The 22,959-nt window shown below is 36.7% G+C and overlaps 1 protein-coding gene across 3 annotated transcripts in view; it reads right to left on the bottom strand.

Annotated features, from left to right (window-relative positions):
- The window catches only part of IFT74 (intraflagellar transport 74), a 91,639-nt gene that overhangs the window by 68,137 nt on the left and 543 nt on the right, over positions 1 to 22,959 (bottom strand). Inside the window, exons 1-8 of one of the 3 annotated variants that reach the window (XM_004761784.3) lie at positions 21,965 to 22,159; positions 19,320 to 19,455; positions 15,663 to 15,798; positions 13,950 to 13,998; positions 12,139 to 12,237; positions 11,923 to 11,983; positions 3,131 to 3,190; positions 1,720 to 1,781 (exon numbers count right to left, since the gene is read on the bottom strand). In XM_004761784.3, the coding sequence (XP_004761841.1) occupies positions 1,720 to 1,781; positions 3,131 to 3,190; positions 11,923 to 11,983; positions 12,139 to 12,237; positions 13,950 to 13,998; positions 15,663 to 15,798; positions 19,320 to 19,439 (587 nt within the window). In that variant the 5' untranslated portion in view covers positions 19,440 to 19,455; positions 21,965 to 22,159. Of the gene's footprint in view, positions 1 to 1,719; positions 1,782 to 3,130; positions 3,191 to 11,922; positions 11,984 to 12,138; positions 12,238 to 13,949; positions 13,999 to 15,662; positions 15,799 to 19,319; positions 19,456 to 21,964; positions 22,160 to 22,959 lie in introns of those variants that run through there. The other 2 variants (XM_004761783.3, XM_004761785.3) reach the window with 2 other exon arrangements.

The following is a 22,959-nucleotide window of genomic DNA, read 5'->3' as shown; positions in this document are numbered from 1 at the left end:
AGAAGTTTCCAAGTAAGAGCTTGGTCACCATGCATATGTAATTTTCTTCGTAAGTGGGAAGAGACTTCTGGTATTTACAATTTTTCAGGCAGCAGTTTATAGCAGTATTAAATGACAGATAAGGGAAAAAGAGGTTCCTTTGTTTTTAATCAACCAAAAAATTATATTAATCTTTCAAATGTTTTACCATTACATGTTAACATCTTATTCTTCATCAAATATTTATGTTATATGCATAAGTAACAGGACAGTGTATTTGGTGTCACAGAATTTAAGTAATTTTGATTAATTATTACCCTTGTTCTCAAAGAGATTAAGACTGATAAAATTCTGAGACTAAATATGTATGGGGTGGGAGTATATAAAATTCTATTTGCATAGAATCAGATAGTATTTAATTATGGCCAAAAATCAATGAAAAATAATTATGTTAACTACTGTAATTATCTGAATATTTATGTCCCTCCAAAATGTGTGTTGCAATCCCAGCCCCCAAAGGTAATGGCATTATAAGGTACAATCTTTGGGAAGTGATTAGGTAATTAGAGTGGAGCCCTCACAAACAGAATTGGTGCCCTTATAAAAGAGATCCCACAGGCTTGCCTGGGTGGCCCAGTCATAAGTATCTGCCTCCGCCTCACATCATGATCCCAGGGTCCTGGGATCCAGCTCTGTATCAGGCTCCCTGCTCAACAGGAAGCCTGATTCTCCCTCTCCCACTTCCCCTGCTTGTGTTCCTTCTCACTCTCTGTCAAATAAATTTTAAAAAAAGAAAAAGAAAAAAAAGATGTCACAGACCCCCTTCTACCATAGCAGTATATAGCAAGATATCTGGTATGAACAGGAAGAGGGATCTCACCAGAACAGGACCAAATTGCTGCCTTGAGCCCAGACTGCCCAGCCTCTATAACTGTAAGCAATAAATTCCTGTTGTTTATAAGTTACCTAGTTTAGGGTATATTGTTATAGCAGCCCAAATGGACTAAAACAAGTTATCACATCTACCTATTACCTTTGCAGGCTTTTGTCACTGCCACACTTCCACTTATTACCAAAGTCAAAATTATTTGCTACTGGATCTTTAATGATGTTATATAAAAAGATGCATACACATACATGCATTAATATAACTTAATTAGAAGTTAAAAACTGAATAATGAAATAATGTAAATAGCTCACTATTGTTTTATTAGACTGGACCTTGAATCTCATAATTCAAACAAGTTAAAAAGCCCAGGATAAAGCTGTAAATGGTAGAGATGAAGATGTTCTTACCCATCTTAGGTTCTGAACCTACTTGAAATAGGAATTTTATTTATCTAGTCTATGTATTAATTTTATTTACCCAGATTTAGGTACTTAACGATAAATGATAGTAATTTTATTTATCCAGGATTTGGGTGCTTAATGGTAAATGAAAACAACAGATGTGTAAACAACAGAATTTGTACTGCAAATATTCAACTTTTTAAAATAAAATACAAGGGAAGGGGCACCTCAGTGACTCGGTTGAGCTCTTGCTCTCAGCTCAAGGTTTGATCTCACAGTTAGGAGTTTGGGCCTGCACTGGGCTCCACACTGGGTGTGGAGCTTACTTAAGAAAAGAAAAATGCAAGAAAAAAAAAGCAAGAGAATTTATAAGGAAATAAATGACTTCAACACTAAACTGTCTAATTTAGCTCCTTAGAAGCGTTTGATTTCTAAATGGATTGTACTTACGCTTGTCTTTCAGTAAATATGATATCCATACTTTGTGTTTCTCGATCATTTTGAGCTTTAAGCTGAATGAAGAGTTAATGGAGAAGTTAGTGATAAAAAATTACTATTAAACTGAACTACTTCTTTAAAAGTTATTCTGGTCATGAACTAATTGAGAGATTATTATAATAATCCCAATGCCACATGCAAAGTTAAAAAAAAACAAAACAGTACTTATTTAATTAACAAACTATAACCCCCGAAAAAGGAAGTCTTTTTCACAGGCACTGTAATCTCACACCAAAAATATTAAGAATATCACTATTCTTTAGTGACCTATCAAATAATCCAATGTAAACTTCATTTATGTAAATAGAATTTCTGAAATTTTTGGATGTTCAATAGTTGATTAGTAGTATGTTGATTTTAGGCCAAACAAATGCAAGTTTCATCCTTAAACAGAATTTTACCTGAGTACTACTAATTGACTCTACCTGTGCATACTCAACTTAGAATTTGGTTCTATCAGAAACAACTGACAGAACACATAAAGAAGTTTCCACATTTTACATGTGGCATTAAAAATATATTTTTTAATTGGGAATTCTGCTGAGTTCCTAAGACTGATTTCACCAAATTATGTTTTTAGAATCCCAATTTAGAAAGAAAAGTCATTGTATAAATTCTATACTTTCACAGAATAGTCTGACTGTAAGTTTTAACCTAAATCATAAGCTATATAAAAATTGTATAAATTATAAATTATATAAACTACAGGCTCTATTTGTTATTTTCTTCCAAACGTTTGAATCAAAACAAGTTAGCTACTAATATTTTGTTTTCTACCAAAGAATCTAAGAACACTGAACACAAGTTCTCGTTTATCAATCAAAAAGTATTATATCTGGCATCATATGGTAACTATTTACTTTTCTTTCTTACTTATACAACTTTGTAAAGATGACATTGCATTTTCAGTGAGTACTCAGTTCCATTTGTACAAATATTAAACCAAAAGTATACCAAACTAATTTATATACAAGGAAATATAGATGAGACTCCCTAACTAATACTGTATGTGAGACCAGTTCAACCCAGCCTTGTACAAAGAAACTAAAGCATATATTAGGGAGATCTGATCAAGAGGAAGAGATTTAAAAAGCAACTGAAGGGTTGCCTTGCTGGCTCAGTATAGCATGCAACTCTTAATCTTGGGTTTGTGAGTTCAAGCCCCATGTTGGGTGTAGAGGTTACTTAAAAATAAAATCTTTAATTAAAAAAAAAGAAAGCAACTGAGGAACCTCAACTGTAATAATGGAATTTAGGATCAGAATAATACCTAACTGTAAGGTGTGTAATTTCTAGATATATGCTTTGTATTGGAAGATTTGATCTATGTAAGTCTATTGCTTATACTTATAAATCTTCTTACCATGTTGTAATCATTCATTACTTCTTCCATTTCGGTATTGGTATTAAGTTTATCTACCAACTAAAAACAAAGATACAAAAAAAAACCACTTTAGTCTTTATAAATTTTCTCTATAATTCATAAATTGGTATTCAATCTTACAAACAATGTATAGTCATTTTAAGTGTTAATATTTCCAAGTATTGTATCTTCTAAGATAAAAACAAATATTGAGCTATCTAAGTATACACTAAGCATTTGGCCAATAAATAAGTTACATTTTTAGGGTGGCAAAGTGAGCAGTAATAAACTACTCTCCCAAAGACCATACATTGAAGAGCTTTGCCTGCTTTGAAAAGATGTCTGACCTTAAAAGAAGTGTCTGAAGAAGACAAAAGTTTGGGAAACCTATGTCTGTCTGTCTCTTTTCCCCAGAAGAGAGGGTATTAACAGATTTATAAATTTATATCAGTGAAAATGCAAAATTTTCTTGGTCTTCTAAAAAATAAAAAATAAATAAAACCCAACACAGTAAGTAAGGCACCATCAGAACACCAGTAAGCTTATTTCGAAAAATCTGGCAATGACAGAAATAGCTAACATATTTAACCTTGTGCCAAACATTATTCTGGGCCTGTTGAATGTATTACACATTTCACTTACTTTTAACAATTACTCCACAAAGAAGACACTACCCACGTTTTGCAGATAAAGAAATTCATCAAGTTGTGGAGCCAGAAACTGAACAGGAAGGCTACTAAAAGCTAACTATTTGGATATAACTGTTTCTAAAAGACTAAACTTTACTAACATACTATGTGTTAGTATATGCAATATTTCACTTCTGATATGAATAAGTGCTACTAAGACCTAACATTTGAAATCTTACTATACGTTAGGTATGGGCTAAATGTTTTCCCTCCATTAGGTATTAGTTCATTATCCTACAAACAACATGTTTTACACATTATTAATATTATTATATTAAGTAATTTACCTAATACATACAACTAAAAACGGCTTTTATCTAATGTATTTCATATTTTATAAAAAACTTCCTCATATTTAGAACAGAACATTTACTAAAAAAAAATGCACTAAATACTAGGCTCTACAAAATGTTCGTTATGGATTTTATATAGTCCAACATATCTGAGAATTACAATATTCCATAAACAGCAAAATGTATGAGTACAATATAACAATATCAAGTAGATATAGCATAATTTACCTAGCCATTATGTTAGAATGTTTATTTTATATAACACTATTTTTTAATAGAAGTGAGATAAAAGTTACCCTATTTAAGTCCAAATGCCATTGCTGTCTAGAGGACCTACAGAGTTAGAAGGAAATTCTGACCCTAGATATTTTCATGAGGCTAAGATCACCCCAAAGACTGGGGCAATTATGAAGAAGGCCAAAGAGACTACTTCTTCAGGAAGTCCACACTGGGAAAAATACTTGGTGGAATCATATTTATATTACATACTCTATTTTGGCAGAAGGTAACCCCTGTATTTTGAATGGAACATAAGGATGGAGGTAATCTGTGTACTAAGTAGTTGAGTTTTTTAAAATTCATGATAACCACTCTCCATAGAAAAGCAAAGTGTTTTTTCAAAGAAATAAACTTCAGTACACAAAAAATTTTAGCTACTTTTAAAATTAATATTTTAATATTGTTAGGGAAAAAATACAGGTGTGTGCAGTACTTATAAGAAAATACATTTTTTTAAGACTGGACGAATAGGGGTTAAGATGGTGAAGCAGTAGAAGGTCCCTATGCTTGCCTCATCCTTGAACACACCTAGATAAATATGAAATCATTCTGAACACCCAAGAAATCGATCTGAGGACTGAGAGAAAAAAAACTGCTATGAGGGAAAACAACTAGGGGAGAGAAGAAACCACACTCTGGAGGCAGGGCTCGTGGAGACATGATTTGTAGGGGAAGAGATTCATGGGTACTGTGGAGAGAAGGGAGCCCAGATCGTGGAAACAGGGGCATGGGGAAAAGGGAGAGACTGAGAGACAAAGAGAGAGAAAGGAGAGAGAGGGAGCAGCAAACAGAGGATCACATAACAAAAAGACTTCCCAAAACCACTGACCAGGAAAATGAGAGGGGCTGATTATCATGAGTTTTTATAATCAGCAGAGTTCAAAGACTGGAGTTTTAGAAGTCTGCACATGGTTGGTATGGAGCCTGGTAGGTGCTGTGGTACTCCTGTGGAGAAGGAGGGGAGAGGCCTGGGAGCAGACAGTGCAATCCAAGGATCCCGAGACGCACTAGGAGAGACATTTCCCCCTCCTTGACTGCACTTGGGAGAGATGGCATTGCCTCTCTGGGACAAAAGAGCTAGTGAGCACCAACTCCTTTCCCTGCACCTCAGCAGAGGCAGAGACACTTGATGAGGGTGGCTAACTTAGACACCTGCTCTTCACAGTGTTTAACTACAAACTCCACACCCTGTGTTTTAGTGCAACTGCCCTTTTGGGACAAACCAGCAACAGTACAAGCACAGGCAAAAAGACCAGAACAGGTCCACTCACACCAGGTCCCTACAGTTGAAAGTTTTTAAAATTGGGCAGCCTGCCTGGGATAGAACATAAGAGTACTGCACTGCGAGGAGGCGGCAGCTTGGACAGACAGGGTGATAGCACGGATCTGAGGGATGCATGGGACACACAAGGGGAGAATGTTCTTCTGTGAGGGCTTCCTGGACAGCACAGGGGTGAACTCCCCTCTCCATGAATGAGGGAGAGGGCTGGTGCCATTTTTCTCCCCTACCCATCAGCACGGATTGACTTCAGTGAGCAGCACAGGGCCAACAGTGGAGGTCTGAGAGCCTTACATCAAGCCCCGCCCCCTGTGCTCTGCAGGTTCTTCTTTACTAGGGCAAGTGTACCTGAGAACCAGGGCATCAGCCCCCTCCCCCAAAAGACCAGCAGAACACCCCTCCCCCCCAGCACATACCTAGTCTGATGACCAAAGAGAGCCACTCTAGTGGTAACAGTATCAGGCCCATTTTAATAAGCAGACCAGAGCACACCTAGTTAAAACCTGCCGCTCTGGCCAAGGTCCAAACACTCCCCACTGCAGGGAAGAAGAAACTCTGCAGAGGACGGACCTGAAGGAAAGAGCAGCCAAAACATAACAGCAGAGTGCATGCAGCATACACCAGAAACACTTGCTTAACCACTAAGCTCTGGACAGTACATGACTCCTTCTTAATAAAGCATTACTCTCAGAAGCAGGAAACATAACAGGCTCTTCTAACACACAAAAGAAGACAAAGACCTAGAAAAAATACTGAAATGGGAGGAATTCATCCCAAAACAAAAAACAAGAAAAGGACATGGCCAGGGATCTAATCGAAACAGATATAAGTAATAAACCTGAGCCAGAATTTAAAGCAACAATCATAAGAATACTAGCTAGGTTTAAGGAAAACATTGAAGACACCAGGGAGTGCCTTACATTGATAAAAAAGACCTAAAAAATTAGTCATGCTAAAATAAAAAATGCTAAAACTGAGATGTAAAACCGAACAGATATGATGACCACAAGGATGGAAGAAGCAGAGGAATGAAAAAGTGATAAAGAAGATAAAATTAGGGATGCCTGGGTGGCTCAGTTGAGCATCTGCCTTCAGCTCAGGTCATGATCCCAGGGTTCTGGGATCAAGACCAACATCCAGCTCCCTGCTCAGTGGGGAGCCTGCTTCTCTCTCTCCCTCTCCTGCCACTCCTCCTGCTTGTGCTCTGTCTCTCTCTTTGTCAAATAAACAAAGAAATAAAATTAAAAAAAAAAAGAACTTATGGAAAATCAAGCTGAAAAGAAGAAGGAAAGAAAAATATTTAATCACAAATACAGACTTAGGGAACTCCACTATTCCTTAAAGCATAATAACATATTTTTTTTTAAGATTTTATTTATTAAAGAGTGACAGAGAGGGAGAGAAAGCATGTGCACACAAGCACAAGCAAGGGGAGCAACAGGCTGAGGGAGAAGCAGGCTCCCCATTGAGGAAGGAGCCTGATTCAGGACTCCATCCCAGGACCCTGGAATCATGACCTGAGCCGAAGGCAGATGCTTAGCTGACTGAGACATATAGGCATCCCAAGATTTTATTTATTTGTCAGAGACAGAAAAAGAATAAGCAGGGGGAGAGGCAGGCAGAGGGGGAAGGAGGCTCCCTGCTGAGCAAGAAGACTAATATGGGACTCAATCCCAGGACCCTAGGATCAGGACCTGAACTGAAGGTGGACACTTAAGCCATGGAGCCACCCAAGAGTCCCAATAACATTCTATCATAGGAGTCCCAGAAGAAGAAAAGAGGGAGAATGGGGCTGAAGGTTTATTTGAGCAAATTATAGCTGAAAACTTCCCTAATCTGGGGAACAAAATAGACATCCAATACAAGAGGCACAGAGAACTCCCACCAAAATCAACAAAAGTAGGCCAACACAAGATAATCATAGTAAAATACACCAAATACAGAGATAATGGAAAAATCCTAAAAGCAGCAAGGGAAAAGAAATCCCTAACTCATAAGGGAAGACAAATAAAGTTATCAGCAGACCTATCCAGAAAAACTTGGGAGACCAGAAGCGGGAATGGGAAAAATATGCAGCCAAGATTATTTTATGCAGCAAAGTTGTCATTCAGAGTAGAAGAAAAAATAAAGGGTTTCCAGGACAAACAAAAACTAAAGGAGCTCATGACCACTACACCAGCTACAAAAGAAATATTAAAGGGGACTCTTTGAGTGGGGTAAAAAAGACCAAAAGTGACAAAGACTAGAAAAGACAAGAGAAAATCTTCAGAAACAACATTTAACAGATAATAAAATGGCACTCAATTCATATATATCAATAACTGCTCTGAATGTAAATGGACTAAATGCTCCAATCAGAAGACATAGGGCATCAGAATGGAAAAACACAAGATCCATCTATATGCTGCCTATAAGAGACTCATTTTAGACCTAAAGACCCCTGCAAATTGAAAGTGAAGGGACAGAGAACAATTTACCATACAAACAGACATCAAAAAAGAGCCAGAGTAGCCACACTTATACCAGACAACTAGATTTTAAATCAAAGACTATGACAAGAGATGAAGAAGGGCACTGTATCATAATTAAGGGGTTTATCCAACAAGATCATCTAACTATTGTTAATATTTATGCTTCTAACTCGGGAACACCCAAATGTATAAAACAATTAACAACAAACATAAAAAAAAAACCAAAAACCTCATTGATAATAACACAATAATAGTAGGGACTTTAACACCCCACTTATAGCAATGGACAGATCATCTAAGCAGAAAACAAGGAAACAACGGCTTAAAAGACACACTGGACCAGATGGATTCAAGAGATATATTCAGAACATTCCATCCTATAGCAGCAGAATATACATTCTTTTTAGGGGCGCAATTGATATTCTCCAAAACAAATCACATACTGGGTCACAAATCAGGGCTCAACAAGTACAAAGCAACTGTTATACCATGTATATTATCTTACCACAGTGCTATAGAACTGGAAGAAGTCAATCATAAGACCATAAGAAAAAATTGGTAAATACCATAATACATGGAAGTTAAAGAACATCCTACTAAAGAATGAATGTGTTAACCAGGAAATTAAAGAAGAAATAAAAGAGAAAATACATGGAAACACATGAAAATACAATGGTCTAAAACCTTAGAGATGCAACAAAAATGGTCATAAAAGGTAAGCATATAGCAGTATAGGCTTACCTCAAAAAACAAGAAAAATTTCAAATATACAACCTAAATTCACACATAAAGTAGTTAGAAAAAGAACATCCAGTGAAGCCTAAAGCCAGCAGAAGAATGAAAAGAATAAAGATTAGAGCAGAAATAAATGATATAGGGATGTCTGGGTGGCTCAGTCGGTTAAGCATCTGACTTTTGATTTCAGCTCAAGTCTTGATCTCAGGGTCTTGAGACTAAGCCCTGAGTCGGGCTCCATACTGGGTGTGGAATCTGCTTAGGATTCTCTCTGTGCCTCTCCCTCCGGCCCTCCCTCCACTCAAGCTGTCTCTCTCTCTAAAAAAGGAAGGAAGGAAGGAAATAGAAACAAAAGGAACAGTAGAACAGATCAATGAAGCAGGTTCTTAGAAGGAATTAATAAAATTGATAACTCCCTAGCCAGACTTACCAAAAAGAAAAGGAAAAGGACCCAAATAAACAAAATCACAAATGAGACTAGATCACAACCAACACCACAGAAATACAAACAATTATAATAATATTATGAAAAATTCTACGCCAACAAATTGGGCAATCTGGAAGAAATGCATAAATTCCTTAAAACATATCAACTACCAAATCTGAAACAGGAAGAAACAGAAAATTACAACAGTTTGAAGCAGCGAAGAAAATGAAGCAGTAATCAAAACTCTCCCAACAAACAAAAGCCCAGGGCCAGATAGCTTCCCCAGGGGAATTCTACCAAAACTTTTCTTTTTATTATAATTACTGGATGTTATTATATCCACTTAGTTCTTTTCTTTTTTAAAGATTGTATTCATTTATTTGCCAGAGAGACAGAGAGAGCGAGCACAAGCAGGGGGAGCTGCAGGTAGAGACAGAGAAGCAGACTACCCACTCAGAAGGGAACCTGAATCCCAGGACCCTAGGACCCGAGGACCCCAGGACCATGACCTGAGCTGAAGGCAGATGCTTGAGCCACCCAGATGCTCCTCTACCAAACATTTAAAGAAGAGTTAATACCTATTCTTCTCAAACTATTCCCCCCAAATAGAAATGGAACGAATACTTACAAACTATGAGGCCAGAATTACCCTGATTTCAAAACCAGACAATGATTCCACTAAAAAAGAGAACTACAGGCCAATATCCCTAATGAATGTGGATGCAAAAATTCTCAACAAAATACTAGCAAATCAAATCCAACAGAACACTGAAAGAATCATTCACCATGTGAATCCTACCATTTTTTTCCATTGGATAATGGAAAATCCCACCAAGCGGCATTTATTCCTGGGTTACCAGGGTGGTTCAATATTTGCAAATCAATCAACATGATACAGAAGGCTAGTATCCCAAAATCTATAAATAAATGAATTCAGAAAAAAATAAAAAATCAAAAAATAAATGAATTCAGGGCACCTGGGTGGCTCAGTCAGTTAAGCATCTGCTTTCACCTTAGGTCTTGATCCCAGGGTCCTGGGATCGAGTCCATCATCAGGCTCCCTGCTCATTGGGAAGCCTGCTTCCCCTCTGCCTCTGCCTGCCACTCCTCCTGCTTGTGCAATCACACTTTCTCTCTCTCTCTGTCAAATAAAGAAATAAAATCTTAAAAAAAAAAAAAGAAAAAAGAACTTATGAATTCAACCCCCAAAAAACAAATAATTCAGTTAAGAAAAAGGCAGGAGATATGAACAGACATTTTTCTAAAGAAGAGAGATGGCTAACAGACACATGAAAACATGCTTAACATTACCTATCATCAGGGAAATACATATCAAAACTACAAAGAGATACCATCTCACACCTGTCAGAATGGCTAAAAATAACAACATAGGAAACAATAGAGGCTGGTGAGGATATGGAGAAAATGGAAGGCTCTTGCACTGTTGGTGGGAAAGCAAACTGATGTAGCCACTCTGGAAAACAGCATGGAGGTTCCGCAGAGTTAAAAATAGAACTACTCTATGATCCAGCAATTGCACTACTAGATACTTGCCCAAAGGATACAAAAGCACTGATTTGAACGGACATATGACCCCGATTTTACGGCAGCACTATCAACAATAGCCAAATTATGGAAAGAGCACAAATGTCCAACGACTGAGGAATGGATATTGACTGATGGATAAAGATGTGATACACACACACGTGCACGTGTGCGCATGCTGAAATATTACCCAACCATAACAAAGAATGAAATCTTGCCATTTGGGCTGACGTGTATGGAGTTAGAGTGTATTATGCTATGTGAAGTAAGTCAGTTAATAAAGACAAATACCATATTGTTTCACTCATATGGGGAATTAAACAAACAAACAGGGGAAAGAAAAAGAGAGAGAGGGAAGCAAACCATAAAAGAGACTCTTTTTTAAAAAAAAAAAAAAATATATATATATATATATATATATACACACATACACACATGTATATATATATATATATTAAGATTTTATTTATTTATTTGACAGAGAGAGATCAGAAGTACGCAGAGAGGCAGGCAGAGAGGGGGGAGCAGGCTCCCCGCTGAGCAGAGAGCCCAGTGAGGGCTTGATCCCAGGACCCCAGGATCATGACCTGAGCCGAAGACAGAGGCTTTAACCCACTGAGCCACCCAGGCGCCCCCATAAAAGAGACTCTTAATGACAGAGAGAAAACTGTAGGTTGACGGAGGGAGGTGAGTGGGAATGGGCTAGATGGGTGATGGATATCAAGGAGGGCAGTTGTGATGAGCACTGGGTGTTATACATGAGTGTTGAATCACTAAATTCTATTCCTGAAACTAACATTACCCTGTATGTTAACTAACTAGAATTTAAATAAAAATATGAAACATTAAAAATAAGAGACTGGCAGAATATATATCAATCTGTTAAACCAAATTATTTCTGGGTAGGGAAATGAGGAAAAAAGAAAAGTGATACTTTAATCGTACACTTTCCCTGCTTTCAATCTTTTACCAGAAGCATGTATTCATATAGTATTTGGTATTTAAAATAATATATTTTTAAAGTAGCAAAAATCAATAAAAATCTTTTAAAAAATCTCAGAAAAGAGAAAATACCATGTTGTAGTCTGCTAGTTGTCCTTGAAACTCTTTGATTTCAACAGCTAAAGTCTCAGCTCTGCAAGCATAAAACAAATATTCATAAACACATAAATAAGAGCACTACAAACATTATGTATAACTATAAATTCATTATTAAACTTCTGAAATTACATTAAATGTTGCCTATTAATAAAAAATTTCTTGTATAATTTTAACTCCAAAATTACTTACCTCTTTTCATATGACAAATATACTGAATTCTCTTGATTGTACATTTCTATCTCTTTCTGAAGTTTATTAATTTCTGTTGTAAGTTCACTTATTTTACTTCTAAATGAAAAGAAATCAGAAAGTGAACAATATTTCTAAAATAGAAAAGAGCCTTTCTAGTCATACAAAACAAACTTCTCATAAATGTGTAACAATATAAATGGTTTTGTGAAATTTCACTAAAGAAAGAAAAACAATTTATGTGGCTTATTTAACTAAGAATGAGGCATATCCCAACTTTGACAAGAAAATGAAAGAGAGGGCGCCTGGGTGGCTCAGTTGGTTAAGCAAATGCCTTCAGCGTGGGTCATAATCCTGGAGTCCTAGGATCAAGCCCCGCATCGGACTCCCAGCTCCATGGGGAGTTTGCTTCTCCCTCTGACCTTCTCCCCTCTCATGCTCTCTCCCATTCTCTCTCTTAAATAAATATATAAAACTTTGAAAAAAAAACAAAGAAAGAAAGAAAGAAAGAAACTGAAAGATATTCTCTAATCATTAAGATGAATTAGGACCAGAATGTAAGCCTGGTCAAACTAATAATCTTTAGACAGAAGTAGATACTTAATTGTCACCCTTACAGCTCCTGCTACCCTCTAGGACAGGGCTTCTGAAAAGCAGCACTACTCTATTTTAGGTCATTAAAGAATAGTCTCGCAGTCTGGCAGTTGTGAAAGAGCTATCCTGTCTACTGTAGGATATTTAACAGTATTCCTGGTCGAGGTATTGGTAGCACAACCCCTCAACCCCAGTTGTGACAACCAAATATATATCTAAAAATTGCCAAATATTCTCTAGGGGGCAAAATCACTGCCAGCTGAGAACCACTGCTATAGCATCAAACAGTTACATGAATAGCTAGAACTATTCTTTTATGCAGAAGCACAAATCCTGGAGAAACAAGGAAATGCAACGATGAAAAATAGTTCTATATCTTTTTCTTCTTTTAATTAAAAAGTGGCTGGATATTAAGAGATGCTATACAACTGATGGTCTCACTACTTTTTTTTTTTTCTGATGTTAGTTTAGCTTAATGCTAACTAATGGACTGATGGGGAAAACCCTACACTTCTCTTTATTGACTTCTAGAAGTTTGAGAATCATAAACAATCCTGATAATGAAGAAATGAAAGAATCCAGAAGAACTAAGAAAGAAAACAGAACTTTTAGGACATGATAGGAGTATGGATCAAATGAAATGGAAATAAGAGAAAAAGAAGATCTAGATGAGCCAAGAAGAAAGCAAAGTAAAATGGGAAAATAGAGTAGGTCATCTGAACAAGAAAAAGGTAGACTGAGAAAAAGAAAAAAGTTCTTAATTTAGAGCTTCATACTTAAGAGCCACAGAATAAACCTTCTGAATTAATTAAAATTAGGTCACACTTGTAGCAATTGACCAACTATACATTTATGTAAAAACCTACACTAGTTAATATATCATAAATAAGTATACACATTTTCCCTTTCTTATTAGATGCAACTGGTGACATGTCAGTGGTATGAATAATATATTCCAGGGAATTAGTGAAAAGAAGCACGAAAGATTATTCTTATCATTATATCAACAATAGTGAACTTGACATAAATAGTTCATCTACATGCAAATACATTAACAATTTAAAATCTCAGCCTAACTGTATTATCATTTGTAACACAGCCAAATTAACCAGAAATTATATCAGAACACAAAATAATTCTTAGAAATCAAAAGATACCTAATTATCTTAATAAATTCCAGAGTTAAAACTTCATACCATACATAGGGAAATACATACCGAAGAAGCCCAAGATAGTAAGATTTGTCTAAAATTTGTCTCTGGGGACCTAAAAAAAAAGTTTTTAATTATTACTGTTCAGTTTGGAAATGCCAACAAAATAGCAAACCAAAGCACAACCATAGTTATAGCCCACCATTCTGATAGTCTTTATTTATGCCCTAATAAAGTTGATAATCAAGACGAATCATTAAAATGATAAAGAACACTGGGGCACCTGGCTGGGCCAGTCAGTAGAGCATGTGACTCTTGATCTCAGGGTAAAATGAAAAAAGAATATCTCAGAATCGTGTCATAATGGAAACTTGAATTAAGACCACAAAAATGGGACTAGAGGTAGGGCTGTTGAGGCAGCAGACTCTATAGGTCAGGTTAACCAAATGCAAACTGGGTTTATCCAAGAGAACTTTCTGCAACAATGGAAATATTCTATATCAGCACTGTCCAGCAAAGTAGCTACTTGGGATTATTGAGCACTTGAAATGTGGCTGATGCTACTGGACAGCTGATTATTTATTTTACTTAATTTTAATTAATTACAGCTCATGTAGCTATTGATTATCATAATGGACAGTGCAGATTTAGACTGAATTTCTCAATGCAAGAGATTATGACTTTTCATAATTTATCTCTGAGACAAACTCTCTAAAAAGCACTTCACCATGCTTTGATTTATATATTCCACAAACCAATTTTTTAAATCATAAAATGGAGTGTACTATTATGGCTTTTTAAATACAGAGACATAAGGAAACATGCAGTAAAAATTTATACATTAGCCTTAGTCCCTTAAGGACTTACATATTATAATGAAGCATTAATTATCAGAAAAAGTAACACTTCTTTTTTTTTTAAGATTTATTTGAGAGAGGGACGCCTGGGTGGCTCAGTTGGTTAAGCAGCTGCCTTCGGCTCAGGTCATGATCCCAGCGTCCTGGGATCGAGTCCCACATCGGGCTCCTTGCTCTGCAGGGAGCCTGCTTCTCCCTCTGCCTCTGCCTTCCACTCTGTCTGCCTGTGCTCGCTCTCACTCTCTCTCTCTTACAAATAAATAAATAAAATCTTTAAAAAAAAAAAAGATTTATTTGAGAGAGCAAGCACAAGCAGGGAGAGTAGCAGAGGGAAAGGGAGAAACAGACTCCCTGCTGACCCCTGCTAGATCATCACCTGAGCCAAAGGTAGATGCTCAACTTACTGAGCCACCAAAGTGCCCCTGTAATACTTCTTAATTAAAAAATACTCATCGGGGGGCGCCTGGGTGGCTCGGTGGGTTAGGCCGCTGCCTTAGGCTCAGGTCATGATCCCGGGGTCCTGGGATCGAGCCCTGTGTCGGGCTCTCTGCTCAGCGGGGAGCCTGCTTCTCCCTCTCTCTCTGCCTGCTTCTCTGCCTGCTTGTGATCTCTGTTTGTCAAGTTAATAAAATCTTAAAAAAAAAATATATATATGTATAATATATATATATATTATACATATATATACACACTCATCGGGGCGCCTGGGTGGCTCAGTGGTTTAAAGCCTTTGCCTTCGGCTCAGGTCATGGTCCCAGGGTCCTGGAATCAAGCCCCACGTCGGGCTCTCTGCTCCGCAGAGAGCCTGCTTCCTCCCCTCTCTCTCTGCCTGCTTCTCGCCTACTTGTGACCTCTGTCAAATAAATAAATAAAATCTTAAAAAAAATAAAATAAAATATACTCATCTTCTTAAAATAGATACCTTTCATTCCAGTTTTCATTCCACTCAAACCTTGTTGTGTTACAGGACGGTCAGCAACTTTGATTTGAGAAGAAAGAACTCCTCCTGTCGCTATGGGACCACCGCGAGAGGCTGGTCTTGCTGTTCCAGGTGGCATCTACATGAAAAATGTGATTGCAGTTTTAGTAAACTAGAAAAATACTATACCTCCTACTACTGTTAAGAGTGAAAAGATAATATATTTTAAAAATTAAAATTCTATTTAATTTGTAAAGCATTCCTTTTTTTGAATTTCTGAAATATGAAATATTAAGTGAAATTCTTTAACATTTAAAATGCTGTGAATATTAAATAGCACATTTCTTTAAAATTTAAAATTCTAAAAAAATTTAAATTCTATGTCAACTATATTTCAAGAAAAATAAGTTAAATGGACACATGAATAAAATTCTATGTGTAGACATTATTTATAATACCCCTAAATTGGAAAGGAACTAAATATATACCTATTTGTTTGTCCTTATTTAACCATAGGAAATAGTTGAATAAGTTGTAATATATTTTAAAAAGTTTATAAAACAGTATTCATAATTCTACTTTGTAAAACAAAAAGTATGGAGAATTACATAATAAGCAGTAACAATGGTTATCCTCATATAAAATAATGATATTATAGTTCATTTTTATGTTACCCTTTTCACAATTTGATGTTTTCAGCATTATTACAGTAAGTGTATATGACCTTCAAATCACAAAAGAAGAAAAAATTTTCATTTTTAAATTGAAGCTATGTATAATTCTATCACAAGATAGCCAAGTAAGTGTTAAAGGATTACATCATTCAACAAGCATTCATGTTATTACTACACATGATTCTTTATGTCAGGTCTACAAAATCCAATATAACATTATACACTCTGAGGAAAGAACAAAAGATTCCCTTCTTGGGGCATCTAGGTGGCTCAGTGAGTTAAACATCTGCCTTTGGGTCCTGGGATTGAGCCCCATGTCATCCAGCTCCCTCTCTGTCTCACCGCCTTGTGCTTTCTCTCTCTCAAATAAATAAATAAAATCATCTGGAGAAAAAAAGATTCCCTTCTTGTAGGTTCTTACAACATGGACAGGTTGGGAAAGTATGAGACTACCCAATCCTGTTCCAAATTATCCTTCTTTTGTTTATCTTCCATCCTTTCTCTCTTTTTTTCCCACTCTCTTGTCAAAGAATGAAGTAGGAGATTAAATACATAGTAGACATTTTAGGCAGGGATTATATATAACCATTATCATTCATTTTGACTGTCTTTAATACAGCTACTCTCTAATCCTATCAGCTAACATAATTTTTTTAAGATTTTATTTATTTATTTGACAGATCACAAATAGGCAGAGAGGCAGGCAGAGAGAGGGGGAAGCAGGCTCCCTACTGAGCAGAGAGGCCGATGAGGAGCTCGATCCCAGGACCCTGGGATCATGACCTGAGCCGAAGGCAGAGGCTTTAACCCACTGAGCCATCCAGGCGCCCCAGCTAACATAATTCTTAAGTGGTTCTGAGAATTACTTGGTAATTTACTGGGGGGTGGGGGGCAGCAACAGTAAAACATTCCAAAGAATATGCTGGACACAGAAACACTGTTTACCACAAATTCAAACTAAACTAGTTCAGGGTTATCCTGAGTGATCTGTGGAAGAGAATGCTTAATCTCTTCCCAGGTAAACTTTACCAAATGAAAATACAGAGAAGTATAAACGAACATTACACACATTTAAAAGAATGAATAGACATATGTATTCATATGAAAATATACTTACAATATATTATTGAAAGTAATGGGTAAGATACATAATAATGTATGTAGTATTATGGTCATTTTAGAAAATACTGAAATCATATAATCTCATATGCATGTGTGTTAGTGTTTGTAAATGAACAGAAAAAAGTCTGGAAAGATACACAGCACACTGCTGACAATAGTTATACCTAGTTTAGGAAGGAACTCTGACACTTCTCCTTTGTATGTTTTACAGCAAGCATCAATATTTTAAAAAACTACAAACATTAAATGGGTAAAGCACATGGCACTGAGTAGGTGGCCAGTAAGTATCCGCATTCTTTTATGAATACTTAATTAGCAAGCATAAATTCTTACTAAAATAAAAATTCTTAGAAGCTCAGTACCATGTATGTGAAGACTTTAGAAAAATCATTTCACTATAAGCTGATGATGTTGACAGTATTACCTGAAACTCAAGAAAAATCCAAAAAGCTTAAGAAAACCTGACTTAACCAAAAATTTTCCCTCCCAAAATTACTATTCTTCTTGTGAATTAAACACAGGACCCAGCATTATCTCTAGTTTGCAGTTAGTCTACTGTGTAAGCTTGACATACAAGGAGTTGAAATCATCTGTTGCAAGCATCAGAAAAATTAATATGAATATTCTGGCATATTAATTTCTTTCTATGTATGTATAAATGTATATTTTTATTCAATTGGCACCACACTACTTTTTACACTTAATACTGTATTATAAAGACATATAAATTCCTCAAATACTCTTCGAAAATAATTTTTAAAGACTACTTAATAGCCTATTATAGGGATAGATATATCAATTTATTTAAGATTTACCTGTTGTGAGGTAATTGCTTTCATATTTTCACTATTATAATTCTAATGAAACTGTAATAATCATCTTTACAGGATATTATTCTATTTAGAATTATCAGTTTATAATGTTTATCTAATTTTTTCTAATGTGGTGTACATTTCCCTTACTAATTTATGACACTCCCCATTTCACATTAAGCTATTAACACTTTCTAGTTTGTTTCTAGACTGCTGTGGCAACCAAAATATGTCTTATTACTTATAATGTATTTTTATATTAGAGTACGGTACATTTCCTTATTTTTGCTTTTTTATTCTTTTATGTAATTTTGATGGAACATAGGTTTCATAGCCTTACTATATATAGAAAGAGCTCTTACAAGTTAGTAAAGTTTGCTTTCTCATTCTAAGATTCTGAACTCTATGACATATATATTGCAAATATTTTTTACCAATTTGTCATTTTTAACTTTTTATGGTGTTTTCAATTTTTAAAAATTCAAATATGTAAATATAAAATACTTTCCCTATCAGTATTTGGTGTTCCTGTTTTACAAAGGCCTAGTCCACATCAAGTTTATATGAAGTACTTGCCTATATTCTCCTCTAGTATGTTGATGGTTTCATTTTTCAAATATGAAGTTTCCAAAACATCTAGAATTCTGTGTGAGGGAGGGGTCAATTTTTAAAAATAAATGGTTTACCCATTATTCGAATGCAGTACTGAATGCTTCATGTTTTTCCAACTATTTTGAAATGTCACCTTAATCATTACATTCTAATATATGTCTAATTTTATTTGTCTATTCCATTTCATTTGATCCAGGCACCAATAAACTATACCATTTAAATTATTGTACCTTTAAAATAAATTTGAGTATCAGTATTAGCAGACATCTCTCAATAATGTCTTTCAGACATCCTCCCACATTTATACTTCTAGGTATTTTCCCCCCAAAAATCATGTATAATAGTATGCTGACAAAATAAAGAAAGAACAAAGAAGAATTATTATAAACAGGCTTTCCAACTTCTACCAGGACATATGCTCAAGAATTGTTGAAACTTACTCCAGTTGCCACTCGAATATTTCCTGATGGGGGTCGTATTCCAGAAGGAGGTCTTCCAGGCAACCCAATTCCACCACGAGAAACAGGGCGAGCTGCTGAAGGTTTGTGATTACTGGCCATTTGTTCACTTTGACCACTATTTGGAAACAAGAAACAGTTCAATTCTCCCTTGTATTTTCTATAGCAAGACAATGGAAATCCACATAGCTTTCCTTTGAACATTTAATCCACAGTAACTTTTCTTGCAAATTGCCATTCCAAGTACTACTTCAAGGCTAAACCTGCTTCGTTTCGTTCAAATTTGACATTGTTACATTTAAAACAGAACCATGAAATCATTTACTATAATATGCCTTCCTCAGTTCCCTATTTTCTTACCAAAATGCATGCCCCTGTCTTGAGCTCTTCCCATCTTCTAGTAAAATTCTCTTTTCTGACATATCCAGCTTTGTTCTCCCCTATTTCTTCTCTGCACTCTTGGTCTATGATTCACTCCCTTGTATTCTCAATTCTATTGTCAAATACTTCATTTTACTCTTTGCTTTACCAGAATCCCAACTTGTCCCAAAAACACTTTCAGTAGTAAAGGCTGTTTTTGCTTCTCAATCCACAAATCCAAAGCAAAGGGAGTGCACAACACTTCCATTGCTCCCCAGTGTCACTTTCAAAATATTACTCTTACAAATGTTAAAAAAAAAAAAAAAAAAAGAACAAGACTCTCTTCCTTTGATGACCATGGAATGCAACCTTATTGCCTTGGATCTTTTCTGGTTGCTTTGCTTAGGGACCACCTCACCTCTTCCCCCCCATCTTCACTAAAGTCTTTTGTACCTAGCTCAGTCTCTCTTTTTCAGTCCAACCTTTGTTCTGGATGAATTCCACGGGGATACTGGGTTCAAGGTAACATACCTAACATTCAAGGTCACAGTTTCCAGACTTAAATTTCAGTAACCATTTCACTCCATTTCGGTCACCTATAGTTGTGGGTAGACCTGGAGCTTGTCATCACCTGGAATTGCTTCACTTCAGTATCAACTGAAATACTTCATTCTCTGATCTTAGTCTCCTCCTTATACCAGTCTCATCTTTATTCTCACTACATCTCCCTTTAAATCAGTTCTTTAATTCATTCATTCTCTCCCAGTTTATCAGCCCCCTCCTTTGCTCATCAGAATATAATATTTAAAGTTTGGCTGATAATTTAGAATAGCATTTTTCACATTATGGGTCATGACCTATTAGTGGGCTGTGAAAATAATTAGGGTTAGGGTTAGGGTCCATTCAAACATGGAATAAAAAATACGAGTTCAATGCATAAAGGAAGAGTATTGTTTCATTAAATTTTGTTTCAGTTATCTTTACATAAATTTACACCTTAGTGAAAAAATATTGCTAAAAAATGCTATCCATCATTTAAGCAAGTCCTAATCGCTATTCACAGATGACTATAACAAATTTAACAGTTTGAAGTATTACTTCAATTACAGAATTACTAAAATGTGACAGAAAAGTAGTGAGCAAATGCTGTTGGGAAAGTGGTGCTAGTAGCCTTGCCTGAGGCAGGTTTGCCACAAACCTTCAATTTGTAAAAACAAAAACAAACAAAAACAACACAGTATCTGGGAAGCTCAAGAAAAATGAGGAATGACCGCTGTCAATGTAAAATTTAAGTCTATTACTCTAGCTTTCCTGATAACTTCAAGAAAATGTACAATATATAAAACTTCCACCTGATTGCCACTGCCTTGTTGTCTTGGAAAAAGCTTAGCATTAGATGAGACCCAGAAGGTAAAATGAAAAGGGTCACTTTTTTTTTTTTAAAGATTTTTATTTATTTCTTTGACAGAGAGAGATCACAAGCAGGCAGAGAGGCAGGCAGCGAGAGAGGAGGAAGTAGGCTCCCTGTTGAGCAGAGAGCCCGATGCGAGACTCGATCCCAGGACCCTGAGATCATGACCTGAGCCGAAGGGAGCGGCTTAACCCACTGAGCCACCCAGGCGCCCCGAAAAGGGTCACTTTTAACAAACATGCCATTAACTCCTGGGCCATTCACGCAAACATTCACACCATCTCCACCGTTATTCACACAAAGACGCAGCCTGGCCTTTGGTTCCAGAAAAACGAGTGACATAAACTTTAGTTCTGACTGTCACCAGCTATATAATCCCCGCTGGATGTTTTTCCTCCTCTGTAGGACCCAGTGTGGCAGTGAGCCTGTACCTTGCAGAGCTGTTGTGGAGAGTACAGATACTAGATCTAAAATATCTGCCTCCTAATCATTGCTACATTATTGTCCCTAAACCAGCCATTTAAAAATATATGAAGGGGTGGAAAGTTGCCAATACGAGACAGAAATCTGTTACTTTAAGTAAAATCCTTAAAGTGATTTTCCTTTTTGAGGTTCTGGATTTCTTCTCTCTGGTCTCGCCTTGTCAGGTTTCCTCAGGGGACTGTCAGAGGAGGTCTCTCTACAAGTTTTGCGGGACTGGGGTCGGACTTCCCTAGCCTGGCGACAGGCTGAGGAGAACAGCGAAGAGTGGGAAAGTTCGGGTAGGTCTTCTTTGGAGCGGACCAGGTTCTCCAACGTGAGAAAACAGGCTCCCGAGGGACTGGGGGAGGGATAGATGAAACCCGGAATTTCTCACCTTCTCCGTCGCCTCAGGAAGGAGATGACAGCGGTCAGGGGAGTTCCAACTACTTTCCGAAGCCGCCGCCCCGGCGGATCCCACTACTCTACCTCAGTAACCGTTACCTCATTCGCGACTCCTCAGCTCGCCCTCGCGCAGCTTTCCCGGACTCTGCGACCTAAACATTGCCAGCCCCGCGCGACTGCGTATCCCGGCAACGGGGGCGGGGCGGGGAGAGAGCCCTCGTCCTGATTGGCCAATCTTTAGCCTCTGCTGGTAATCACAGGCGAGGCGAGTAAACTGCTCTCGCGAGAGTAGAGTGCTAATTTTTGCGGCGGAATACCACGGTGCTTTTCTGGAAGCCGCGGAAAACCACGATTTAGCTAGGAAAGAACATTTTATTGGAAAACTTTGGTGTTCTTTTCTAGTTACAACAACCTCTCTGATAGTGTGCCCTACTTGAATTCACTCCTAGCGAGTTTTATTATATCACTATGTTACCTCACATGCGCTATTATTTTTAGTAAAAACTAAAGTTTTTGTGGTAGGCAGCCTTGTACGATCCTTTTATTAGAGGCAGTTTTCCTTCCTGTTAGAACTGCACAACGCATACAACATTATAGATGTGCTTCTCGTACCACCTATTTCTTCAATGGTTGGAAGTTTTCTATCTTTAAGCTTCCTTTCAGAGTTCTTTTGATCAAAGTTTGTGAGAAAGGATGAATTAAAAGGACAGTGCTCTTGAAATATTTTAGTGTATTTCTTTTAAAAAACCCACACAGTCTAAGAACTACTTCATCTCAAATCCCACCTCTCTAGTGAAGTAACTAGCAGTTTGCTTTCTTCCAATCTTCCTATCGAGTTGATGTGATGGCTGCTATACTCACAACCCTACATATATATTGGACTTTTAACATTGTTTACATTATTTCCAAGTTGCATATATTATTTATATCCAGATTTATTTTCTAATATGCCTGCCTTCAAGTAATTTAAGATGAATCCAACAGAAA

Source organism: Mustela putorius, unplaced genomic scaffold (genome assembly GCF_011764305.1).
Source record: "Mustela putorius furo isolate JIRA1106 unplaced genomic scaffold, ASM1176430v1.1 tig00000421_pilon_pilon_pilon, whole genome shotgun sequence".
Taxonomy (NCBI): domain Eukaryota; kingdom Metazoa; phylum Chordata; class Mammalia; order Carnivora; family Mustelidae; genus Mustela; species Mustela putorius.
This window is presented reverse-complemented; position numbering and strand designations above follow the sequence as displayed.